The sequence below is a fragment of the Lontra canadensis genome, unplaced genomic scaffold (genome assembly GCF_010015895.1).
Source record: "Lontra canadensis isolate GAN:19392208 unplaced genomic scaffold, GSC_riverotter_1.0 scaffold66, whole genome shotgun sequence".
Classification (NCBI taxonomy): domain Eukaryota; kingdom Metazoa; phylum Chordata; class Mammalia; order Carnivora; family Mustelidae; genus Lontra; species Lontra canadensis.
Window position 1 is genome coordinate 2,376,257 of NW_022631060.1, and position 19,050 is coordinate 2,395,306.

The 19,050-nt window shown below is 61.1% G+C and overlaps 1 protein-coding gene across 2 annotated transcripts; it reads right to left on the minus strand.

The window, feature by feature from the left end:
• Positions 1-281: 281 nt before the first annotated feature.
• Positions 282-13,905, minus strand: FADS3 (fatty acid desaturase 3). Of its 2 annotated transcripts, XM_032879205.1 has the most exons (12): positions 13,526-13,905; positions 5,767-5,877; positions 5,049-5,246; positions 4,598-4,699; positions 4,341-4,463; positions 4,012-4,072; positions 3,414-3,490; positions 2,932-3,029; positions 2,432-2,528; positions 2,243-2,322; positions 1,912-2,037; positions 282-621 (listed from the first exon to the last, which is right to left on the minus strand). In XM_032879205.1, exons 1-12 carry the CDS (start codon positions 13,730-13,732, stop codon positions 570-572), a joined length of 1,332 nt encoding a protein of 443 aa, XP_032735096.1. In that variant the 5' UTR covers positions 13,733-13,905; the 3' UTR covers positions 282-569. The 2 variants fall into 2 exon arrangements, with proteins under 2 accessions (XP_032735096.1, XP_032735097.1); XM_032879206.1 differs by lacking the exon at positions 5,049-5,246.
• Between the last annotated feature and the right edge of the window lie 5,145 nt (positions 13,906-19,050).

The following is a 19,050-nucleotide window of genomic DNA, read 5'->3' on the forward strand; positions in this document are numbered from 1 at the left end:
GTGCAGAGGAGTCCAGTGAGGGGAGCCCAACGTGACTGCCGGAGGTTGCTGGTGAGTGGGCAAAGAACAGGAAGGGAGGGCCCAGGCCCACAGAGAGAGCTGAGCCTGGGGCAGCTGCCAGCTCCCCAACCCCTGGCAGAGGGGACCTCTGAAAGCCACCATTCACCGGCACCCCCAGATTGCCATCTCCCAGCACCCCGATGGCCCAAGCGCCCGACGCCTCTTAGGAAGTCTGGGGCAAACTCCAGCCCCAAGAGCCTTATAGAGTCAATACTCCATCATGTATCTGGGTTTGTTTTTATATAAAAATAACAGTTTTCCCTAACTTTTTGCTCTAGGAAAACATGCCATGCTGTGTGGCTTTATGTACCATCCCCATAGCCCTGGTCCTGTTTGGCCAAGAGCCACGGCCTGCCTTAGGGCTGCCAAGCACACAGGTGAGGGGGCTGAGGTGAGGACAGCAGATCCAGAAGGGTGGGCAGGGCCCGCTAGGCTAGGTGGGGAGGGGGCCAGACGTGTCAAGCCTGCCTGGGCCAGCTTGGTGGCAGCCGGGGCCCGGGGTGCTGCCCTCACTGGTGGAGGTAGGCTTCCAGCCAGATGTCGCCAGACTTCTTCAGTGACCTAGGAGACAGAGATGGGGGTGCTGTTGACTACAAGATACTACCCCCAGCCCCCAGGACAGTGAGGGTGAGTGAATGGACTTGTCCCCATTCCTCTGGGACAGGCCGCTGGGGTGGGGGTGGGGCAGCCAGGTAACCGGGAGAGGAAGCTCCACTCTCATTCACTGGAGTAGAATCTAGACGTTGCCTGGGAGCAGATGGGGCACCAAGGCCAAGTCCAGACCGCAGTCAGCACGGGCCCATCCCTCGTTCCCCCCACTCTCTCTTTTGTCACCTTCTGCTGGGCCCTGCGATTCTGGGACCCATTTGTAAGGCAAGGAGCCTGCCGCCCGCCCTCCCCACCCAGAGCCCCCCAGACAGAGCAGCCAGAAGCAGCAACAATTCGCAGGGAAACTCTGAGCCCAGGGCAGGCGCTCAGAGCCGGGGGCCGGGAAGTGTCGTGCAGGAGAAGCCGCAGGAGGTCCAACCCCAGTATGGAAGCACGGGCTTCGGAGGAGTCCGGGGAACAGCGTGTGGCGGAGCACAGAGGTGGCAGAGCTCTGGCTGCGGAATCTGACGATGGTTCCCCACGGCCAAGGCGACCTGCGGGGCCAACTACCCCATCCCTTTCCTGGACAGCTACAGGAACCTCTGCTCTGCTTCTTTCTGCTTCAAATCGAGCCCCGGTCAGGGCATCTCTCCAGAACCCCAGTCCTGTGTGTCCCTCCTCCACTCACTTCGGCACACTCTTGCCTCACGGCCTTGGCACGGCTGTTCCCTTGCCCTAGATAGTCTCCCCCGTCACACTTGTCCCCATGGCCAGCCCTAGCCCTCCCCCCTCCTCCCCGTCCCTGCTCACATGGCCGCTTCTCAATACCACCCTCCCTGTCACCCTATCAGAAACCCGCAAGTCCTACCTGGCACTCCCGTCCCCTCACCCATCCCCATTCTTAGGTTTTATGGTTTTGTTTTGCCAAAGCATATCTTCTCTTCCCACATCCTCTGTACTTTACTTATTTTAACTGCTTCCTGTGTCCCCTACTAGGACATCAGCTCCAGGAAGGCTGGGAATCTCGGCCTGTTCTGCTCAGAGACAGGGATGCAGGACAGGGCCTGGGCCCACGACAGGTGCCCCCTACACCCGGCGGTGTGAGAGAGCCCCGGGAAGGGAGGGAGGGCACAGGCTGAGGACAGAGAGGCTGATTGGAAAAGCCTCGAGTGACAGCTCTTGAAGAGGGACCCGTGTGGGCTCTGAGAGCCAGGTGTCCAGGAAGGCGCCCCAGGGGAGCTGCCGTGCATGGGGGGCCCTTACCCAATGATGTCCACCAGGGCGGTCAGGAAGGGCTTCACCTCGTAGTTGAGGCCGTGCTTGGCACACAGTGCCTTGACCAGCGGGGCCACCCTGCGGTAGTTGTGCCTCGGCATAGTGGGGAAGAGGCTGGTGGGGAGAGCATGGGTTGGCACCTCAAGTGGGGGGTGCCAGAGGGAGCCCCCTACCCCACCCATCCCCTCCCAGGCCCCTAGGGAGTCCAGGGCTTATGTCTTGGTCTCCCCAGGGAAAGACTGGACACAGGGGCCCCTGGCCAGCCCCCCGGGCTCAGGACTCACTCCCACCCCCGTGGGGCCTCCAGGGCCCCACTCACTGGTGCTCGATCTGGAAGTTGAGGTGGCCGCTGAACCAGTCAATGAAGAGCGAGGGCTCCACGTTGCAGGTAGCCGCCAGCTGCCAGAAACAGGTGGGGCACAAGTGAGAGGTGGGTACAGGGCCCTGCCCTGGGAGCCCCACCAGGGGCTGGGGGGGGCCCCGGCCAGGTCACACCTCTGCAGCCCACCTGAGAGCTGGCCCAGTCCCGGTGCTTCTCGTGGCCAATCTCCTTGGGGATGTGGTTCATCTGCGTGATCCACACGAACCAGTGGCTCTCCAGGACCCTGAGAGGGGAGGCTCAGGCACTGCCCATGTCTAGCTCACCGCTTAGATCAGGCCTAGGCCTCAGCATCCTCATCTGTGCCCCGGGACTGCTGTAACCCCTCCCCCCACCAGTGTCTGAGGAAGTTGAGCGAAGCAGGGGCCATGGCTCGGCGGAGCCCGGAGCAGCCCAGCTCACAAGGATGGCCGTCCATGGGGCCGCTTATAAGCCGGGCCACTGCCCCAGACCCGCCGCCCCTGGGACCCCGCCAATCATGCTCCTCAGCCACCCCAGGCAGGCAGCCCCACTGTCCCCATACTGCAGATGGGGATGTGGAGGCTCTGAGCGCGGAGGGCTGTGGCCAGCGTCCCCTGCCGCCTGCATGTGGCCTCTCCAACTCCTGGCCCTTCCAAGTCTGGCCATACCTGACAGCAACGAAGAGGAGCAGGGCCCCAGGGAGGCCATAGAAGGGGGCGTAGCACAGGAAGAAGCGGGAGTAGAAGCTGGCGGCCCACAGCAAGTCCTGCAGAAGAGGGGAGAGGAGCACAGAGGCCCTGAGGCAGCCGGGAGTGGGAGCTGGGGTCACCCACCCCTACTGCTGGCTGTGCCTCAGCAAGGTTTTCCCAAAAAGGTAGAGGGCCAGGGTCCTGGCCCTGCCAGCCTTGTGGGGGCTAACTCTGGAGGAGAAGGTGTCATGGGGGGACTCCTCCCTGGGAGACACAGACCTGGCAGAGTTGGCCCAGGGGGTCCCCGCTTCCAGGTAGGGCACCCTGACCCGGACAGACCCCAGCACGTCCTGTGCACACTTGCATGTGCACACCTCGTGCCCCGCCTCCTGCCACCACCGCCAGCTTCCCTGGGAGACCCGCGCCGAGCCCCCTCTGCCCCCCCCACCGCCCCCGCTCACCGTCCACTGCATGCACACCAGCATGTAGGCCAGATTTTCCACCTCGAAGTTCACCAGGGTGAGCAGCGGTGGGCCGACTGCAAGGGGGAACAGGGGGGTCAAGAGGAACAGGGCTGGGCTGCCAAGCAGGAGAGGCCGAGGGAGTGGGGGAGCGAGGTGCTGTTACCCCGGGAACGCCTATGCTACCGGGTGCCAGTCCCCTCCAGGTGGGTACCCAACCCCATGTCACCCACGAGTCTTCTGCAGGTCAGGGCCAGGTTCCCAGCCTCAAGCGGGCCTCCCCACCGACTGCCCCGTGCTCTAGGGCTCCGGAGCCCTGTGCTGCGAGTGCAGGAAGGAACTCTGATCACCCAGGCTGAGGCTGCTGCTGGCGAGGGGAGAGTCTGCCCTGGCTGCAGGTGGTGTGTGGGGGGGTGATTGAGGGGATGGGGTTGTTGAAGGGAGAGGGAGGACTGGGGCAGGAGAGGCCAGCAGGGGCCGTAGGAGGGTGGCTTTAATAAGTGGGCCCCTGCCCTGGGAGGCGGCGGAAGCTGTCGAGAGGGTCGGCAGGTCCGGCCCTGCTGTGCCCCCATCTCAGGGCCAATGCACAGCCACTCACTCAGGAAGAAGTACAGGTGCTGGCGATGGTAGGGCAGGTACCGGCGCTTCTTCTTGCCGTACTGCGGAGACAGCACAGGCTGGGGGCTGGCTGGGGCCAAGGCAGCCCTAGGTTCCAGCCATTGGGCCCATCCCCCCATCCCTGGCAGCCTGGCAAGTGGAGAAGGGGGGCCCCTTGAGCAGTGGCTCAGCCTGGATTTGGGGGGGGGGCTTGGTCAGGGGCCAGGCCTGGGCCACAACGAGGGACTCAGTGGCCACAGTCCCTCCGCCCCCACCCACCACCACCAAGCTGCAGGGCCAGCAGGGTGAGTCCATATTCTCCCCACGCACCTCAACGGACGACTCCCCCAGGAGGAAGACAGGCGCCACGGTCACATCTGGGTCTTTGTGGAAGATGTTGGGCTTGGCGTGGTGCTGGAAGTGACGAAAGTTCCACCAGTGGGCTGAGAAGCCCTGTAGGGGATCAGGGGAGCGCTCAGGGCCGGGGCGAGGCCGGGCGCACCACCCTCCGCCTGCACACTCGGGCAGACCAGGGGAGACACCCCCAGCTCTGCCCCTGGCTCCCCACCGCCTGCTCCCACCCTCACCTTCAGCTGCCCCATCACAAACTGCTGGGCCACGTGGTTCCACTGGGACTTCCTGAAGACCGAGGTATGGCCCAGGTCATGCTGCAGACACCAGCACTGAGCCTGGGGACCGAGGCGGGGTCAGGAGCCAGTGACCCAGGATCGGACACCCCAGGGTTCCCTCCCAGCTCCCGGGGCACCCCCACAGTTACTGCTGCATTTTAAGACCCTGTGGGCCATCTTCCTCTTTTTGACAGATGAGGACAGCTGAGTGTCAGGAGGCCTGGGGACTTGGAAGTCTCTCACCGAGCTCGTTTAACACGCAGCTTGACCTAGAGATACATGCCTCTTGGGGACTCTGCGGCTTATTCATTCATGTATTCACTCAGCAAATACATCCAGAGTGCCCTCGTGTGCCAGGCCCCATATCTACTAGATAGCTTGGGCGGCGGCAAGACAGTGCTGGAGTCACCTGGGAGGTGGCCAGGACAAGGGCGGCAAGGGTGCTGGGCACCCAGCCCGGGCCGAAGAGGTAGACGACAAGCCAAGCGAGCACCTCCATGGCCAGGATGTGGCCCAGCAGGAGAGCGAAGAAGGCGGGCTTGGCCTCAAACAGCTCCATGTCCTCGGCCGCCTGGCGTAGGGCGCGGAAGTCCTCCACCAGCTGTGCCTGCCACGGTGGGAGGGCTGGTGGGCTACAGAAGCGAGGCCCCAGTGATCTCTGGGAGTCCCCCCACCGCGACCCATGCCACAGCCAGTCCCGGGGCCAGGCCCATGGGGTGCAGCCTAAGGGACAGAGGGGAGATAGCACCAGCCCGGGGTCTGAGCTGGGGAGGCAGCTGGTGGCAAAGGCTGGCCCCACAAAAGGTGTGGGGCACATGAGAAGCAGAGAAAGCCAGAGCAGGGAAGACCCTTAAAGCCCAGTGCGTCCAAACCCTCAGTGTAGATGGGGATACTGGGCCCAGAGCAGGAAACACAGCAGATGCTGCAGCCCAGCCAGCCCCACAACCCCGGGCTCTTACAGGCGTCCCTCCACCTCCACCTCCAGCTACCTGCCCAGGAAGGGATGGCCAACCCAGCCTTGGCCCCCCGGGGCCCCTGGGAGGAATGTGGACGGAGCTGCTACTGGCGATGCCCCCACCCCCTTAGCCCCCTGTTGGTGTCTTGGCCTCCACCAGGGCCCCGCTCACGTCCTGGGGTCCATCCTGGCTGGGCTCCTCTGGGGCCAGCTCTCCAATCAACAGGGGCTGCAGGAACTTGCGCACAAAATTGAGGTCCTGGTGGAAGGCGCGGAAGGCATCCTGAAGGAGAGCCAACAGTCAGGGGGACAGCCAGCCCGCTGCAGCGGCCCCCAGAGGCGGCATAGGGTGGGAGGACCTGGGATGGAAAGGCAGGGCTCTGCGCGGATGGAGAGGCAGCTGGCGGTCACATAAACAGGGCCAAATGGGTCAGCCTTGCCCACTGGCCTGGCTGAATCCTCCCCAGAACCTGGGTGTCCTGCTGGAAGCCAGGCTGCAGCTGCTTTCCCCAGCACGGGGGGCAGTGGCACGGGGCTCACCAAAAATCAGGCAAGGGCCACACAGACTGAGTTCTTAGGTTTGCAAGGAAGAGACTCAAATGGTTAAGCTCATTTGATTTTAAAAGCAGAAGGAAAAATATCATTTTTTTAAAGCAAATTAAATAAATATCACATATTCCCATGGCTCCCTGAAACCGCTGGGGATGGGGATGGGGCAGGGCGCAATACAACAAGGGTCAGAGGCCAGAACAACAAAGCGCTAGGGACTGGGACCAGTGGGGAAGCTGGCCCAGGGGCCTCTGAAACGTGAGCAAACCAGACTGTACAACTGGGCTCCCTTAGTCTTGCCGATCGAGTCCTGGTGCAACGGGCTTGTCCTTGTTCCCAGCTCTTCACTAGATTTTCACCCTTGAACTCGCAGAGGCTATCTCTGAAGGAACTAGCCCTCGCCACCTGCTTGCCCTTACCGGCAAGAACAAGCAGGGATGGGGGTGAGGGGCTGTCCCCGCGGGGCCTGGGACAGGGGCCTGCTGGCTGCCAAAGGAAACAGCTCTGAAGAAGGCTGAGAACGGGGCCTCCCATTGTTCTCTTGCTTACAAGCCTTCCAGCTTCTGGGGGACGTTCAAACGGAAGGCTGGGCCCCTCTACTTGCTACTGGATATCCCGCGAGGTCCTGCAGGGAGGAAACACTTCAGGCCCCTCCAGCCTCCACTTAGAAGCCACACCTGCGGGATCCACCCCAGGGTCCCTTTTCCTGTCGAAAGCTTGCTTGCTGGCCCCGGGGCAACCTAGAGACCTCTGGGGGATGGGGGTGGGGCCCAGGAGGGTCCAGCTTCTAGAATAACCTAGGTCCTGGGGAATATGACTTGGGGCCCTTCCCTGAGCTCCTAAACAGGGAGAGAGCTGTATAGTGTAGACCTCCCCGCTCTCCGGGATGATCTTGACTTCGGAGGGAGGAGGTAGAGGGGAGACTGGCCCCACAGGAAGCTGCCTGGCCCCAGGGCCTCCTGGGGAGCTGGGGGGAGTAGACAGCTCTGGGGCTCAGCTGACCCCACTCACTGTGACCTTGAGCAAGCCCACCCTCCTGCGGGGACCAGGCAAAAGAGGGCAAGACTCCAGCGCCTTTCAGGCTCTGGACTCAGAGCATTAACTTGTTTTCTTAATTTACTCTTTCAACCCTTTTTAAGTGTGTGTTTCAGTGGCATGAGGCGCACTCACCCGGCTGAGCCACCATCGCCAGCGTCCACTTCCACCACCTTCTCATCTCCGCCCCCATGAGACGCGCACTCCCCCCGCCCCCCAGACCCCAGCAGCCACCACTCTGCGGCCTAAGAATTCCACTACTCCAGGGACCTCTGATAAGAGGGCTCAAACATATTTATCTGTCCTCTTGTGGCTGACCTGTCACTCAGCATTAGGTCCTCCAGCTTCTTCCCTGTTGCAGCAGGTGGTGTAATTCCCTTCCTTTCCTAGGCTGATGAGCACGGACTCTGAGTCCCTCTTGCTTCCTCTGAAACTCCCCCGGCTGCACATGGCTGTGGCCCCAGAATTTCTTCACTCCTCTTCCAGCCCCTTCTTCTCCCCCATCCTGTGTTCTGGGGTCACCCTGGTGCCCACCAGACCCCCTAGACCTCCTGAGGAGCCATAGGAGCTCCCTCCTGACGCCGTCCCTGGGTCCCGATTCACCCAGGCCAGGCTTGGGGATGCGCTGGGGGCAAGGGCCACCAGAGGGACTTCCAGCCTGATCTATTCCCTGGCATGACAGGGGCTGGTTAGGCCCTGAAGAGCCGGTGAGAAAATCCCACAGCCCACAGACAAGGGTCCAGCTGACAGGGGACAGAATGGGCAGGGTGGTGGCCCGGTCCGTGGGAAGCAGGTGGGCACCACTGAGCCTGTCCTTTTTTTTTTTTTTTTCTAAGATTTTATTTATTTATTTGAGATGGGGTGAGGAGAAAGAATCTGAAGCCGATGCCACACAGTGTGGAGCGCGATGCAGGGCTCGATCCCACAAATATCAGATCACAGCCTGAGCTGAAACCAAGAGTCGGACACCCAACAGCTGAGCCGCCCAGGTGCCCCGAGCTGTTCTTGTGCTCAGTCCCAACAAGGTGGGTCGCTGGCCTTGGGCCAAAGCCTGATGCACCAGCAGACAGCTTTTGCTGGAACACATGTGGGGGGCCATGTGAGCAGACCCTCTCTGGGCCACTGCTTAAGGACCCAGGGGCTGGGCAGAAGACTCAGAGAGGTCAAGCCACTTACAAAGGTCACACAGCTCCATCTGATGGAGACTGGATTCTGATTGGATCAGAATGCAAAACTGTGCTTGGGGCCACTCAACAGTAGCCCCAGGGTGGCCACTCCTGGGTGGGGGTTGGGGGGAGGCAGGGGTCTCCTGGGCGGGGCAGTGAGGTGGAGAGTGGCTCTCACCATGAAGCTGGCCACCATCCCACAGAGCCAAGGACCTGGCTGCTTGGAGGCTGGACTGTGGGGCACAGGAGGGAGCTCCTGGCGCTTCTTGGGCTGTATTGCCTGAGTTTCAGGGCACTGTGGGGGGCCCCACCCTCCTCCACCCCTGTGCCCTGGGGAAACATCCTAGGATCCTCCCCCCACTGGCAGAGCAGGCGCTGGATAGCAGGTGTGAGTAAGTGGACAAGAGTCCACAAGGCAGGGATAAGAACCATTTTACTGGAACAGAGGCTTGGAGTGGTAGGGACCCCCGCCCAGGCCAGAGTCTATCATGGCCCACTGGGGATTCCAGCCCAAGTAGATCTGTGATATCCATGCTCTCCGAGCTCCTGCCCTGTCCCCACAGCTCCTCGTGAGCCCCTGGTAGCAGTTGGCCAACAGGCGGGAGTAGGGGGGTTCCGTGCCAGGCTGCTGGGGACCAGCCATAATGAGCTAAGCTGTGAAGCCACAAACATGCCCCCTCCCCCATTTTGTATTTCCTCAACAGTACAGCAGAAACCACCAGTGCCCATCTCATGGGGTTGCCGGGAGGACGGATCTGGGCAGGCAGAAGTGCACTGAGAAGGGCCTGGCATCCAGCTCCGGCCGAGCCCCCCACTGGCCCGATGTGCCCTTCTCCTGAGCCCACTGGGATTTAGTGGCCTCCAAGGGCGGGCCTGTGGGAGTGAGGCAGGGGAGTGGTGTGCACCCCAACATTCAAATCCCGGCCAGCCTGAAGCTGGAGAACATGGACACATAGTGGGGATAGGCAAGCATTTCTGGTCACTCCCCAAAGGGTTGGGAACGTTCCAGATCAGGAAGGAATGGAGCAGGGCTGCTGGGGGTCTGAGTCTGCTGGGGGTCTGAGTCTGACCATGCAGCCTCCTTAAGCCTCTGTTGAATTGTGACAATGGTGGGTAGGGGGGTAAGCCTGACGGGATACCCCAGGAATCCTTCCATCCCTCCTCTCCCTGGTGGGAACATAAAGGAGGCCCTCATGCCCAGGCTGCGTGCTCCTTCCCATGCCCCCCCACCTGCCTCATCAGGGCCAGTGGGGAAGTAGTACCAGGGTCCCTGTACCAGGGCACACAGCTCTGAACTTGGCCCATGCAACCCCCACCCGTGCAGGCCAGCCTGGCACAAGGACCAACCCTCCCAGAGAGCCACTCCTGGTGCCCCCAGTGACTGGCCGGCACCCACGTTAGGGCTCCGTCCAGAACCCTTGGCTTCACAAGTGCCCAGCGCCCCAAAGGGGCCAGGCCCTCTGACACGTGGTCCTTTCTCAGCCACCGCCCCCCAGCTCCCTCCGGGAGCTCTGGCTCTCCCTAACCGCTTCATGGGAAAGCACGATGCTTGCGTGCCCTTAGGAACAAACGCGGAGGGCCACCAGGCGGGTGGGGCCACGAGCGTCCCTCCGTTGGCATTGTGTTCCTGCCCAGCACGCCCCCAGGGCAGGAGCCAGGCACTGCAACTACCCTGGGAAGGAGTCTGAGTGGGTGGGGACCCTGCAGAATGACCAAAGCTGTGCCCAGGGAGGTCACCCTTCATGCGGAGTCCCCGCAGGCGGCCAGCGTGCTGGGTGGGAGCAGTGTGGGCTCTGGAGCCAGGTCCTCTGCGTTCCTGGCCAGCCCCCTCTAAACCAACCCCCCAGAGCCTCCCCTCTGCCCACCTCCCCCCAGCTCCAACCCAGACACAAGCCCCACTCTCCAAGCCCAAGGACCCAGGCCCTTCTCTTTGAGGGTTGCAAAAAGGTCCCTGCACGTCAGGGACAGCCTGTCTCCTCATCTGTGAAATGGGTCAACACGCATACGTGCCTTGGATGGGTTGTTGTCCGAACACCCCTAAAGCTAACTCCTATACCACCCACCCACCCCACTCTGGTGCTCCTGGACCCCAGCAGCTCCTGCCTTCTGCCCTGGCCACGCCTGCCCTTCTGAGCCCAGGTGACTGGCCACCTCTTCTGAGTGACCTCAGCTGGGAGAAGGCAGGTCCCCACTATCTCTTCCCTTAGCCTGCTGCCCTTCTCCTGGAGGGCTCTGCCTTCCCCTCCCTTTTAAATGTATCTCAGATTGCCCTGGCTTCCCCACTCTGGCCTCCAAGATCCCCTTAGAATACAGCAAAGTTCTGCTTTCAGGGACACAGACGCCCAGTGGGAGCCAGCTCCCACCACCTCTGGACCTCACTGCCTGCCCCTCTCTCCTCTGCTCCACTCCAGACCCGCTGACTTCCTTGCTGATTTCCTTGAGCACCTTCCCACCTCTGAACCTCTGCTCTAGCTCGACCCTCTGCCAAGGAACTTTTTATCCTTGCGATGTTTCGTTCATGGCTGTATTTTTAGAGGTTGGAGCACAGTTTGGTGGCTGCGATATGCTCACTGAGGATCTGCGGGTGGGTTTAATGAGTCAGTAAGTGAAGAATGAATGAATGGAAAAAAACCAGTTAAGTCACAGGGCAGCATGTGGTTAAGAGGATGGGCTACGGATTCACATCTCAGACCCTGCCACTGAATGTCAAGTCACTTTCCTTTTTTGAACCTCAGTTTTCCCATCTGTAAAGTGGGAAAAATCACTAAGAGTACCTGCCTCACATGGGAATCCTGAGGGTTAAAAGAGTATCTATAAGTCAGATGCTGAACTTGGAGCCCAGCACACAGTAGGTACTCAGTGCCCAGCCCTGGTATACTTCTGACCAGCAGCAGCCGGGTCTTGCCCCTCCGTGGCTGGCTCCACTAGTCTCAAGCTGCCTCTGACTCTTAGGCAAACCTGGCTCGGGGCCCAGATCACTCTCCCCAGGGTACCCAGCTTTGTATCCCAGGATGGCCACAGGCTGACTTCATGGCACAGGAACTCTGGGAATTTCCTGGCAGGAAGGCTTCTGCTGCCTGGACATGAGAACAGCTGATGGGGCGGCTGGGGCTACTGAGAGGTGGCCGGGGGAACACAGCCCTAGCAGGACAGCTATCCCACCCCTACCTGTGCTCCAGGGCCTGGAATGGGGTGCCCAGGGCCTGGACTTGACCACACACAGCACTGGGCTGCTCACATCTGTTATCTGTGCTATAGGCCCCGCAGAGACCAAGGTTGGGGTCCCCCCGCCAGGCACCTCAGAACCTCTTTGGCCCGAACAGCCCAGGTTATTTCTGGCAACTCCGGCCTGGTGTTTGGAGCCCTGAGAAAGCTAAGATGGCCTCAATGCCACTCCTTCCTGTCGCAGGCGTGGACAGAGCCAGACAAGTCCGAGTGGCCCAGGGTTGGCTATGCACGGCTAGTCCCTTGCCCTGCGTGGTCTGCAAGGCGTGCTCGCATTTACCGGCCACACATACCGACCAGGAGCGATTACGTGGCAGCCCTAGGGCCACAAAGTTGAGAAGGCACAGTCCTGCCCGCAGCTGGCTCACTGGCTGGCCCAGCTCTCCCCACTTTACAGATGAAGAAACTGAGACTCAGAGGAGTAACACCTGGTTCAAGGTCAATCTGAGTCTCCGATGGGAGACTGCTTTTTGGAAATGGGAAACGGAACTTACTGGTGATTAAACCAACGCGAAAACTGTCAGATGGAGGTTTCGGGGTCAAGCGCTAACTGTCTGATGGGGTTCCCATGAGGGAGGCCCCCAGCACCGGCCTGGGCACCAAGCAGGAACAAGTAATTGAGAAATGCTCTGTGTCACCCTTCCTCTCAGCTGCCTCCATCCAGACCCTCAGCTCCAAGGTTGGGGTGGACTTGAGGGGGGGCCAGCGCCCTGGCACTTCGTCCCAACCCCTCCCCCGGCAGAAACACACACGCGTACGACCACGCACACAAACACGTACAGTGCTCACACGCATATAGGCCCGTGCGTGGTCACGCACTTGTCACCCCCCAGTCACCTTCAATGCCATGGCCACCACCTGGCCCATGGACAAGGCTTTCTGTCAGGTTCTCAACTTCCAGAAGGCTTCTGACTCTAAACCCTCAGGTTCTTGGGGTGGACGTAGGGAAGAGAGACCTTCTCCCCTACAGAGGCCACGGGGATTGTCCAAACCAGCAGCCCTGGTAAACAGGGACACTGACCTCCTGGGACAGAACAGTTTCTTCTGCCGCTTAAGAGTTCTGCCAGTTAGGGATTCATCTCCTGATATCTGGAAGATTCCTGGTACCCTGAGTGGCCAGCCTAGAATTTTAGACGGTCAAGGCAGAGCATCATGGCCTCGACTCCTCGTCTCGGGATGGGGCCTGCTGGACTCCAGGAAGGGGCTGGTGAGAAAGAGGGCTCCCCACAACAGGCTGTTCTACCACTGGACTCTGGCCAGGAAGTCCGAGTGGACCGGGCCACATCCCTCCTTGGCAAGACATGTCTAGACATGGGCTGGGAAGGGGAAGTCAGGGTCCCCCAGGACCAGCCTATTCCTGGGATGACCGTGCTTCCCGAGGAGGTCCACCCAGCCTGGCTGGCAAAGTTCTCCCACGTGCAGCTGCCAGCCCAGGAGAGGTGAGTCACTGCCCCTCAGAGCAGTTTACAGCGGCTCTCAGGAAAGCCACAGACCTCTGGGCCCTGCCCAGGCTTTGCTGCCCAGCCCCCAGCCTCTGATGGCACATCCTTGCAGTCCCGGGGGGGGGGGGGGACCCCACCCTACACCTGGTACTCAGCAAAAGGAACCTGGCCTGGGGGACCCAGACCCAAGAGGAGAAGCTCAGGGCCCAGGGAGGGCTCCTTGGCCACGACACACCCACCTCTGAGAGCCCCTCACTCCTGCACAAACCCGCTGCACCCAGCCCAGCCCTGTTCCATGGCCCGGTGTGCAGGTCCTCCATGCGGGGACGTAGCCTCCTTACTCCACATCGGGCCCTGGCTTATCCATCCCAATTCTGGGTCCCAGAACGGGAGATCAAAGGTCAGCGAAGAGCAGAAAGGATGCCAGACCCCGCCAAGTGGAGAGGGTCCCAGTGCCCACGACCAGGCCCCAGCGAGCGGCAGGCTCCACCCGGCCAGCGGTGGGCTTCCTTACCGTGGCGTCCTCAGCACCGTGGTGGCCAATGAGGCGGCTGCCCCCGGGGTGCCGCTGTGCCCAGCGGCTGATGTCGTAGACGCGACGCTCGATGACCAGCCACTTGTCGCCCGGCAGGTTGTGCTGGCGGATCTGCTCCCAGCGGAAGGTGGGCAGCGGCGCCCCCGGAGGCGCGGGCCCCTCGCCGGGCTCCCCGACGCCGCCCATGGCTGCGTGCGAATACCCTCGGGCCCCCGGTACCTTGGCGACGTCTGCCAGAGACCCCGAGGGGAGCGCGTCGCGGCCCCGGGGGCGTCCTCCGCCGCCACCGGCTCCTCCGCGGCCCCGCCCTGCCGCTGCGGCCGCCGTACTAGCGTGCGCCTGCCCGGCTCCCGGCGCAGGGAACTTTTCCCTCCCTTATAACCGCGCTGACGGCGCCCGCCTCGCCTCCTCCCCTCGCCCGGCCCCGCCGGCCCGCCCCGAGCCCGCTCCAATCCCCGCGCGGCGCCTCGGCCTCCATTGGCTGCGCCGCGCTCCGGGCCGGCGAGGGCGGTGTCCAGGCGGGCCCACCCCGGCCGCGGGGGCCTTGGCCACCACGCCCGGCGCTGCCCGGGGGCGCCGTCCGCGACGGGCTCCCGGCTCCCGGCGGGCGGGGCGGGGTGCACCGGAGAGGGACGGGGACTTTATACATCCTTGACCTGTGCGGCCGTGCCCTCGGGGCCCAGGTCTGCGCCGGCGGGGCTTGGAGCCACAGTCTGCGCACATGGGGCTTCCAGCCACGCGTCCTGGAACGTTCAGTCCCGAGCGCTCGGAGGTGGGAACGTCGCCTCAGGGTGACTGTAAACAGCTTTCAAACGATCGGCCCCCCAGCTCTGCGCAGCGAGGCCGCCATCGGGGCTGAGCGACCGGCCGCGCCAACCCGCCCAGCGCGGGGCCTTCTGCGGGGGCCGTGGTCTTTCTGCGGCTGGGGCTGCAGGGTGGGGATGTGGAAGGGGAGCAGGGGCACTGGGATCCGTAGCGGGCAGCTGTCGTCCTCTGGCTGCCCGGGTGGGTGGCTTGCCTGGTACAGCACCCTCCCCCACTTTTACCTAAATAAATTCAAGTCCTTCTGAGAGTATAAGGTGCTCCCCAAACTACTTTTTGTGTGTTTTTGAGATAAAGACACCTGTTCCTAGAAGCGTAGCGCTCACAAATGATGTGGAGTGCAGTCAGGCCAAGGTTCTGCTGCGGGGCTGCAGGTGAGCCCAACAGCACGGCTGGGCAGCCTGTTGAGTCAGGAGCGCTGCCCTCACCCCCAGGGTGGTATTCAGCTGGGCTGGTTTGGGGGCGGAGAACTGTGCTTTGAACAGGTTTGCAGGGGAGATTGCCGCTGGGCTGGTTCTGGGAATGCACTTGGAGAACACTAAGTATGTTTCTCTGATGTGCTAACCTTTTATCTTGGTTTAACAATTTGTAGGAAATCATTAAAGCCAGTGTTTGTGGGGCAGGAGGGCTGGGGTGCCAAGAAAGGTTGAAGTGGCCTCTGGATTCTCCTTGGTACCAAGAGACTTCTATTCGGTTGCCAGGACAACCGGTAAGGCCTTGCTGTCACCATGGCCCTGGGCTGCCTGATCACTGAGGTGCCCTTGAACCCCCTCCCTGAGCATGTTGGAGGGGAGCAGTACAGGTGTGTGTGGCTGGTGGCTGAGGTGGGCGGTGACTGCAGATACCCCAGCTGCCACCATGTCCACAGGTGAGCACAAAGGTAGAGAGGGTAGGCTCTTACCGGAACTGAAACTCCTGCCCCAATCTCCAGCCCCTGCACAATGGGCGTGGCCTCCACCCCAGCTTCAGTAGCCCTCAGTGTTCAGATGCTCACCCCTGCCACCTTCCTGGGTCCCGACCTGGTTCTCAACCACATGCAAAGCAGCTGGGGGAGTGGAGTGGGTCGGAACCTCCACCTGCCCCAGCTGATGAAGGCCTGCACAGGGCCCCCCAGGAGGTAAAGCAAGGATAGGGCTTGGGGCCACAGAGCCATGCCTCCAGGCACTCAACCCTGGCAAGGAGAGAGCGATGGCTGAGTTCTCCTGCCGGCTGTTGTTATGTTCCTGTAAGGCCTGAACTGTGTGTCTCTTTCCTGGAGTGAAACCAACAGCTGCTCACAAGATTTCTCTGCAGGCCTCGGGGCCTTCCATAGGTGGCTTTACCCCTCCAGGCTTCAACCCAGTGGACCTTGCAACTCTCCTAAAATCAGGGGCCCGGGGAGAACCTGAGACTCTATTATCCCCCTCCCCGCCCCCTCCCTGTCAGGGCACTGGGACCACTTGGAAAGGGAGAGGCTCCACTTGACATTCCTGAGCTGCCATTGGGTCCCCGCCAGGCTTCAGCCTTAGGCAGGGGGAGGGAAGAGCTAACCAAAAGGCAGGAGAGGGTGGTCTGGGCAGCTGGAGCATTTTGCGGGGAGGGTGCCTGCTTGGGGTTGAGCCCCTCCAATCCACATCTGGCCCCTGGCCCAGAGCTTCTCCCGGGACTGTGAGCTGACACGCAGGCCTCTCGTGGGACCCACTCAAGTCTCCACCCCCCGCGGAACCACTAGCCAAGGTCGTGGAGCCGAGTGATGCTTGTGCAGGCCAGCAAGGCTTGGGCAAGAGGCAGAGGTGCAGCAAGAAATAGCCCAGTTTGGGGAAGGTTGAGGGGAAGTTTCTGGGCCTACCAGAAAGAGCAGCCCTAAAGCCCAGGCCTGGGTTCTGCGAGTTTTATGACTTGGCTTTGAGTTAAAGCTCACCACACGATGGGCTTGGTTATTAGGCCCTGGACACAGCTCTTCACCGTGTGAGGGGGCCCAGGGCCACAGAATGACAGAAGAGCAGTGGCCTGACCAGCCACGACAGTCTCTCCCCAGAGGCATCACTGCGGCGCATGGCGGGGCTCCCTGAAGTGCCCCTTGGTACAAGGCAGCTGCTTGGAAGTGGCCAAGAAGCAAATGAAAGGATGCTCGAGGGCATTAGGCATTGGAAAAATGCACCTCGAAACCACGGTGAGCAATCACCCCACGGCCATTAGGATGGCAGTGATCCAGAAACACCCATGTGACACGTGTGGGCGAGGATGTGGTGAAACCGGAACCAGAGTGTGCTGCTGGCAAGACCGTAAGATGGCACACCCTCCACGGAAGACGGTCTGGAGTTTTCCTCAGACAACTGAAGACAGAATGGTGGCCTGTCACCCGGCAAACCCACCTCTCAGTGAATATCCGAAGGGATTGAGAGCAGGGCCTCGAAGAAATCACCGCACTCCCGTGTCCGTCGTGGCATTGTCCACACTAGGCCACAGGTGGAAGCAGCACGCGTGTCCAGCAGGGGATGGGTGGGTAAAGAAAGCGTGGCTCATACAGACCATGGCAGGAAGTTCAGAGGCTAAATTGTGCTTTTTACCCCAATAAGATAAATGGAAAAGGGATGGGGGAGGGGCTGCAAAGGGCATGTGGTCTAATCTTCCCAACTCACAGAGGGGCAAACTGAGGCCCCGACAGGAGCCTAGCTGTTGCCCAGGTACCCAGTCCCAGCAACATCCCATCAGAATGCACTTTGCAGATGGGAAAACACGACATGGCAGGGCACAGTGGAAAGCCCCCTTGAGGGCTTGGACTCATGGCCGTGGTTGTTGCCAGCCTTTAAGAGGTGACCACATATGCCCGCAGCACTTAGTCATCTAGAAAATTCACTTAAGAGGACCAACCCCTGTCTTGCTGATGTCAGTTAACCCTGCTCTCCCAACTCCAAGAGCCAAAGCCCTGAGCCCCTCCCTCCAGAGAGCCCCCCCAGCCTGTTACCCCCAGAAGCCTGAAGAATGGCGGTGAGGGCAGATGTAAGTGGGTAAAAATGTGGGCAACAGACGTAAGGAAAATCCAGCTCGGCCTCCGCCTGACACTCGGTTTCTACATCTCTGAAAAACAGGGAAGGGCCTAATTCCATGTCAGGCCCAAGGCCGGTGTTCAGTAGAAGGGGTCCTAGATGCCAGCTCTGGAGCTGGGATCCTGCATTCCCATCCTAGCCCATGTGACCTCTCAGTGCCTCGGGGCATAGAGCTGCACAATGGGGAAACAGAATGGCTCTGAGGTTTAAGTGCATTGGTTCGCTTCAAGGGCATGGCTTGTTTAAAGGCCCTGGGGCCAATGGCGGTGCTCAGATATCAGCCACCTTTAGGAGGTCCTGAAGCCAGATCGTGTGTCCCTGGGTCCCTGACAAACACCTCACCAGAGTATCTCCACTGTTGTGTGCCCACCATAGCCCCACAGGCCTGACAAGCAATCCTTTCCCGGGGGCAGCACGAACAAGTCTGGGCTGTGGGACGCTCTGTCCTGGCTCCTGAAACATGGCCTGCTGTCTCCTCAGCCCTGGAGGTGGCTCATCCAGAGGCAGGGAAGCTTCGAGGCCCAGGCCTTCATGCTCTTTCTCCCCCAGCTGACCCAGGACTGACAAAGGGAAGGGCAGAAAGAGGCAGGTATGTAGGAGAGGATGTTGGGGTAACCCTGTGTAACGTGGCTACACATGTCCTCCCCTGACCCCCCTCACTGATTTCTGTGCTCCACACAGCACCCAGGGGATGAGGGTGGACGTCCGTCAGAGACCTGACCCGTGGGTATCTGAGAGGCGGGAGAGGGAGGGAATTTAAGTCAAGGATGGGAGGGGGAGGGGGAGGAGAGGCAGTGAGGGAAGAGAGGGAGAAATCTGTGAGGCACTAGACCAAGAGCAAAAAGGCCTCTGGCTGGAGAGAGGATAGGGTTGGGTGGCCTTGACAGAGGCCTGGCGGGTCCACAGTCAGCCTGAGGCCTCAGGCCAGTAGGGACCCCCTTACCAGCCCCAGGACACATTGACTCAGAAGTTGCTATGCTCCCCTCCTTCCCGAGACCCCTATGGGCTTTGACCCACAGCCCTACAGGTGGGGAAGGGATCTGGCATCACAAGATACCACCCCAGGTCCACCACGGGACTCCTGGCCCTTACTAAGAATCTGTCGGTAAGCAGGCCTGGGAAGGCCAGAGCCACCACATCTGTCCCTGCCCGTGCCGCTGGCAGACATCGCCAACAAATCCTGCCACTGTCCAGCACTCGCCAGGCGGCCTCCTGGTTTTGACTCTGAAATCCAACCTCCCGTTAGACGGACACAGGGAGACCAGAAGGGGATCTGCCCAAGGTGCCCCCAAGACAGTGTGAGAGGCAGGCTCAGCACCGCTGCTCCCCCCTCAGTGGGCCCCTCCGCAGGGGAGAGGAAGCCAGGCTCGGCCCTGCTAACCCACATCCCCGAGGACCGCCAGAGAGGCCTCGAGGGGTGCTCCCCACAGCAATCCCTGCAGGATTTGGGCCTAATCCCAAGCACGAGGGCTGGCTGGGGAAGGATTTGGTTTCATTCCTTCAGCTGCCCAAGCCTTGGCCCGAACCCCAGGGCGCAGGAGTGAAGGCGCGTGGCTGCCCAGCCTCGACCAACAAAGCCTTCCTTTATTAAATAGAGATCGTGTTACATTCCATTCAAAGGAGGAAATCAGCTGTGGTGAGGGATGTGTCCAG

Bases quoted from the DNA above. Each gene is read 5' to 3' on its own strand.
- FADS3 (XM_032879205.1), bottom strand. From the start codon at position 13,732: ATGGGCGGCGTCGGGGAGCCCGGCGAGGGGCCCGCGCCTCCGGGGGCG. The intron at 4,464-4,597 runs GTGAGGGTGGGA...GATCCCCTACAG, and splicing joins TTGTGATGGGGCAGCTGAAG to GGCTTCTCAGCCCACTGGTG. The intron at 2,323-2,431 runs GTGGGCTGCAGA...TGTTTCTGGCAG, and splicing joins GGGACTGGGCCAGCTCTCAG to CTGGCGGCTACCTGCAACGT.